Source organism: Camelina sativa, chromosome 4 (genome assembly GCF_000633955.1).
Source record: "Camelina sativa cultivar DH55 chromosome 4, Cs, whole genome shotgun sequence".
Taxonomy (NCBI): domain Eukaryota; kingdom Viridiplantae; phylum Streptophyta; class Magnoliopsida; order Brassicales; family Brassicaceae; genus Camelina; species Camelina sativa.
Window position 1 is genome coordinate 1317417 of NC_025688.1, and position 6597 is coordinate 1324013.

The 6597-nt window shown below is 28.7% G+C and overlaps 1 protein-coding gene across 1 annotated transcript; it reads right to left on the bottom strand.

Annotated features, from left to right (window-relative positions):
- Positions 3933–6241, bottom strand: LOC104779507. The gene is made up of 4 exons (XM_010503871.1): positions 6043–6241; positions 5207–5470; positions 4858–5016; positions 3933–4272 (listed from the first exon to the last, which is right to left on the bottom strand). The coding sequence occupies exons 1-4, from the start codon at positions 6049–6051 to the stop codon at positions 4036–4038; spliced, it is 669 nt and encodes a 222-aa protein (XP_010502173.1). The 5' UTR covers positions 6052–6241; the 3' UTR covers positions 3933–4035.

The following is a 6597-nucleotide window of genomic DNA, read 5'->3' on the forward strand; positions in this document are numbered from 1 at the left end:
AAAAAAAAAAAAAACCCTAATTGAAGTTTTTCCCCCAAATCAAAACGACGTCGTTTTGAGTTTGATTCCAAAAACTCTTGCCACATCATTGCTTATGTGTCATACGAATCACTCATATTTAACGGTTGACTAACAGTTTTTGTGTCAATGTAGTATTATCGATAACGCTTCAAAGTTTGGGTAGTAATTTTGAATTTTATTGGCGTTCCGGTTGGATAATACACTTCTCTTTTGTTTAGGTAGAAATATACACTTTACAAATAGTACGGGTAGAAATATATCCTTTTCCCGACAACTAAGAGGGCTGTTACCTAGAACGAACAAATCGTAATGATATCGGCCTTGCCTTTTGCAATCACTTATATGTTCTGAATGTTAACGCTGAATAGGATGCCGACATTATCTATTTATAATTGAGTTCTATTTAATCAAAAAAATCGTAAGATCAACAATGTGCATAATTCTGACTAGCTCAGTCGTTCTACACGCAATGGTTCAAAGAACTGTGTAGAGACTAGAGAGATCATTATGTTAAATGTATGTTCAAAAAAGCAATTATAAACAATATGACATTAATTTTTCAAAGACATATATGTATAAACAACTCTGGACTATTTTTTTATATATTCTTTTGACATTTAAAATTGCTAACCACTAATTTGGGACGACAGCTTATACACACGTATAGTTACATTTTATTGAGCGTTTTATCTAGTTTTAATACGAAATTATTTAAATTTTGTATCTCGGATGAAATTTGTTTTGGATCCGCCTTCGATAGAATAGTGAGAATATTTTAGAGAGATATTTTAGAGAGATGTGAGATTACATGACATGTGGAACATGCATAAGATTGAGATTAAAGAAGCACATGCATTATCCTCTACTGCTCAAATCTCTCGTCTCCTTCTTCAGTTAAATCTGTCATATCCTCTCCAATTGGCTCACAACATTCCTCTTTTATTCTTTACTTTTTGTCTGCCATAATCATACCCATTTAATTGTTTTTTTTTTTGCATTACTTTTACTTCTATTTTGATATTCTAATTTTCGAAAGTGGATTTTGCTGCCAAAAACATTATGACCATCATTCTTCTTTTTTCTATCATTAATTTTTTATTTTTTTAGAATAATGCGAGTCAATAATTAACAATAACAGTGATCCAACCATAAGACGAGGAAAAGATTTTTATTTTGTTGAGTTGGTTTAGAATATGGTTGTAGTTTTGAAGTTGTTTAGTCTTATTTTTGTTCGAGACAAAGATCGCGACAAAGGTCTTTGGCCCAATAAACGCGCCATGTTGTTGACTAGTGAGCCCCAGGTGGTCATTTTTTTTTTGGTTTCTTTATTTGTTTTCTAATTTTTTTGTTATTTCTAACTGACATAATAAGATTTTTTTTTTTTTTTTTTTTTTNAACGAACAAATCGTAATGATATCGGCCTTGCCTTTTGCAATCACTTATATGTTCTGAATGTTAACGCTGAATAGGATGCCGACATTATCTATTTATAATTGAGTTCTATTTAATCAAAAAAATCGTAAGATCAACAATGTGCATAATTCTGACTAGCTCAGTCGTTCTACACGCAATGGTTCAAAGAACTGTGTAGAGACTAGAGAGATCATTATGTTAAATGTATGTTCAAAAAAGCAATTATAAACAATATGACATTAATTTTTCAAAGACATATATGTATAAACAACTCTGGACTATTTTTTTATATATTCTTTTGACATTTAAAATTGCTAACCACTAATTTGGGACGACAGCTTATACACACGTATAGTTACATTTTATTGAGCGTTTTATCTAGTTTTAATACGAAATTATTTAAATTTTGTATCTCGGATGAAATTTGTTTTGGATCCGCCTTCGATAGAATAGTGAGAATATTTTAGAGAGATATTTTAGAGAGATGTGAGATTACATGACATGTGGAACATGCATAAGATTGAGATTAAAGAAGCACATGCATTATCCTCTACTGCTCAAATCTCTCGTCTCCTTCTTCAGTTAAATCTGTCATATCCTCTCCAATTGGCTCACAACATTCCTCTTTTATTCTTTACTTTTTGTCTGCCATAATCATACCCATTTAATTGTTTTTTTTTTTGCATTACTTTTACTTCTATTTTGATATTCTAATTTTCGAAAGTGGATTTTGCTGCCAAAAACATTATGACCATCATTCTTCTTTTTTCTATCATTAATTTTTTATTTTTTTAGAATAATGCGAGTCAATAATTAACAATAACAGTGATCCAACCATAAGACGAGGAAAAGATTTTTATTTTGTTGAGTTGGTTTAGAATATGGTTGTAGTTTTGAAGTTGTTTAGTCTTATTTTTGTTCGAGACAAAGATCGCGACAAAGGTCTTTGGCCCAATAAACGCGCCATGTTGTTGACTAGTGAGCCCCAGGTGGTCATTTTTTTTTTGGTTTCTTTATTTGTTTTCTAATTTTTTTGTTATTTCTAACTGACATAATAAGATTTTTTTTTTTTTTTTTTTTTTTAAAAAANATAAGAAAAATTTATAATTCAATAAACTTTCAAGAATTTCACAAAAAAATGAAACTAGTATATATTCAAATTTCAACTTACAGTATATGTAAAATTTTCATCTATCTATTTAGTAGAGTTTAAGTTTTGTAATTTCTTTTTGTTATGTTGCCCTTAAATTTCAGATATTTTATAAATTATAGCATGCCAAAAAATATTTGAGTTAAATCGATATTATGTGTCACAGTCGTGATATATACTATGCTTCCGTGCTTCTTCTTTTTGTCAATCGGTTCAGTTTATCTCTTTAATTATGAATTATTAACATTACTAGTATATATTATAATAAAGAGAAGAAATGATAATGATGGGTAATACTATTTTAATTTAGAAAGAAAGTTGTCTGATATAATCATATAACAAATATATATATAACAACAAGTTGCCGTAGACCCATTTTATCATGATCAATATTTGTTATACATCTTCGTAAGCTTGCATATACCACCAATGAATTTGTAAATACATTCTCTTATCTATTTGATATATAGACACGACTACGACTCTTAAATCGTTTTCCTACCAAACAAATAAAAAGGACTCTTAAATATATATATATATATATATAATATTCATTAATCTTGCAAAAATATCAAAGTTTTATGTGATTTGGGTAGTTATAAGTTTGCGCCATCAAAATCGTTGAACACTTCAAATAAGATAGCCCAATTTTTGGAGATGTTAGATTTTTTGTTTCTTTATTTTGCGGTGATATTTTTCTATATATTGGAACAAAATAATGATTATGCGCCAAGAGTTTCCAAATTTCATCGTGCTCAGTTATTTGTAAATGATAGACAATATACGTATGTAACACTTTTGTGGACGGTGGTTGACTGGTTGTGGATGATGGCTGACAATTATATACAATTATACATAGTAGGCGATGTGGACATTAAGACAAGTTAAAATGGTCGTTAAAATGTGTCTTGAGTATTTGATGGTGCATCAAAATCTGTTTTATTTTGTGAATGTGTATCGGAAGAACTATTATGTGCAACTTTCATAGTTTTTATGTTGGTACTATAAATGACAAATCCGTAGAAAATTGTATGACTCAAGAGTCTCTACGAGGAATGGATTCCAGCATACATATTTGTCATCAGAACCTGTATCTATCAATTTATCCCCCCAAAAAGTGTTAAGAATATTGTATATTATATTCACTTTTTCTTATTTTATGTTAGTTAAATTTGTGGGTTCCAGTGAATCAACACAATCTCATGAACACCAAAACTTTTTGGGCCCATATCTCTCTTTTCTCCATGATGAATAATACTAAAATAAATCACTCATTCACCAATACACATCACTATTAATAATTTTTTCTGGTCACAACATCACTATTTTTTCTCTTTAAAAACTTATTAGCTTTTAAACATAATATTGATACCCGATATTCAAATACAAAATACACATAATGTATATAGTTTTCATGAAAAATAAAAATCCATTAAAAGAAAAGAAAAAAATCAATAGAGAGGAGATCTTCGAGAAATTCCTTTTCTCTTGAGTATTCTCATGAGTGGTCTCAATGAAAAATTACTCAATAAAACTTCAGAATCTTCGGAAACATCAGTGAGGGACGATGATGTGCACGATTTTTTTTCTTCTAAGCTTCCTTCTTGATTAGAGTTTTCCTTCTCCATAACACCTTGTTCCAATCTTGGAGAAAAACAAAAATTTTGCTTTTTTGAAGGAGATGAAATCTGCAATAACAAAAAAGGGTATTAGAGCATGCTCTAAACTCAAAAACAAATAAATTCCTGTATGTATTTCATCATTTCAAACGATATAATGCAAATGGAACGTTTCAAAGCGTGTTTGACGTTTGTACAACTCACATAATAGATAAAATTTCCAAACTAATTTTATTAATAAATGATACTTGTCAATGTAGGTTACGTGTCAAAACAGTTTAAAAGTGTCCCTAAAATTATTTCAAAAATATATATGTATATTAAAATAAAACACTTCATAATAAACATTTAGCATCTTCCAACTTGATATAAATGACTACATATTAAAAATGTAGTACTTCAAAAAATGTAGTACTGGTGAAGATGTGTACAAATCAAATCATGCATAGTTCTCCTATATGTTATGTCAACAATGTATGACTCCTTCATCTACTAAAGGCTAACTTTTTCTAGTATTTCAAGACTACTGTAAAACATTGTTTACCTTTCATAGATAACAGTTCCAATGTATAATAATTAAAAATTAGAGAAATATATAGATAACTGCCAAATATTTTGGGGAAAATAAACTTTAAAAAAAAAAACATAATTTACCTTGCAGGAGATAGAGCAAAATCGATTAGGACGATCTTGAATATATCTTTTACAAGTCACACATGATGCTCCATTCTTGGATTTTGTAGAAGGTCTTGCATCTTTTGCTTGTGGCCTTGAATTCAAATGTATTGCCTTTTCTCCATTTATTTTATATGTCTTTTCCCATACAAAAAAAATTATTGCCATTCAATGCCATAAACCAAAAAGAGAAAAGCAAAATTTTTAGAAATTAATTTGGAATTTATGGACTCTAAAACAAGTATTAAAGACTCAGCTGGCATCAAATGATTTATTTTATTGAAAATGATTTCTTAAATAAATAAATGAAAAATTAAAAAAAAAAAACCTGAATCTCGGAACAGTCGAAGTATTGTTGGATATCGAGGAGACGAAGAACATCTTGATAAACGTATTTGCAGATCTGAAGACGACGATGGAGGACATGAGCAGCTTCTGTACTACAACAATGTCTACAGATTTCGACATTACAGTCAATGCAAAACACATTCTTCTCGTTCTTTCTAAGATACTTATGATTCATACATATCCCAAAGAACTCTGAGTTCAGTAGTGTATCAATCCAATCTTCATCACTTCTTCTCTTCTCACCCTACAACAATCATTATTATTAAAAATTTCACCCTATAATGAATTCATCATCATACATGAGTTATATGAAGAAATGAAAAAAAAAATGAACTAAAAAGGAATATAATCCAAAAAAAAAAATCTGTAGAAATTTGAAACTTTATTGACTTTTATTTCTAGGTTTTATATAGGAAATGAAGAAATTTTGGATTACTTTTTTAAAACTAAAATTACTTTTTTAAAACTAAAATTACTTTTTTTAAACTAAAATTACTTTTTTGAAAGATTATGAATCTGCAGAAGTTTGGCTCTTTATATCGAAATTTATAATGAAATTCATATATGTGTTCTATGTAGAAATCATAAATTTGTATATAAAAAGAATAAATTCTTCTGAAATTTTCTTGTTTCTTATAAATTTTGGTTGAAACCAGAAACTTTAATCTAATGGATATTTTTGCAATTTTATATATAGAAAAACACACACAAACTGCAGAAATTATTAAACTAATTTGAATTTTATGATAAAACTGATATGAATAAATTAAAAACAGGGGGATACACATACACATGAAAAAAGAAGAAGGATTGTACCAGATTCATTTGGCCAAGAGAAACCGAGTTCCTTTGATCGATCAGATGAGCAGATTTCAAATTTCTCTGATCAAAATCATCAAAAAAAATCAGAAAATGTATTTAGGGTTCTTGGGGAAGAAGAAGAAGAAGAAGAAGGCGGAAAAGCAAAAAAAGAGGAAGAGAAGAAGAGATTGTGTAGTGTGTGAATAAATAGTAGAACAAGGCAAATGAAATAAATTAAAATAAACGATATTAGGAATGTAACAATTAATTGTATATTATGTTTTGTGAGGAATAATAAATTAAAAAAGGAAAACAAGTAGCAATTTTTGTTAATTAGTAAAAATAAAAAAGGGGAAAAATCGAAAGTCCACAGAGTCAACAATAACTGTGGCTCTTTTATACCTAAAATGGACTTCGCAGGCGGGAATATGAAACATGTGTGACTCTCTATTATCATCTCTTTTAACTTTTTCTTATAACCTTCGATTTTTTTTCATTTTTATTGTTTTTCTAGATAAATAAATAAATATACAAGTATGTAGCTATGTTTTTGATACAAATGATATCCAC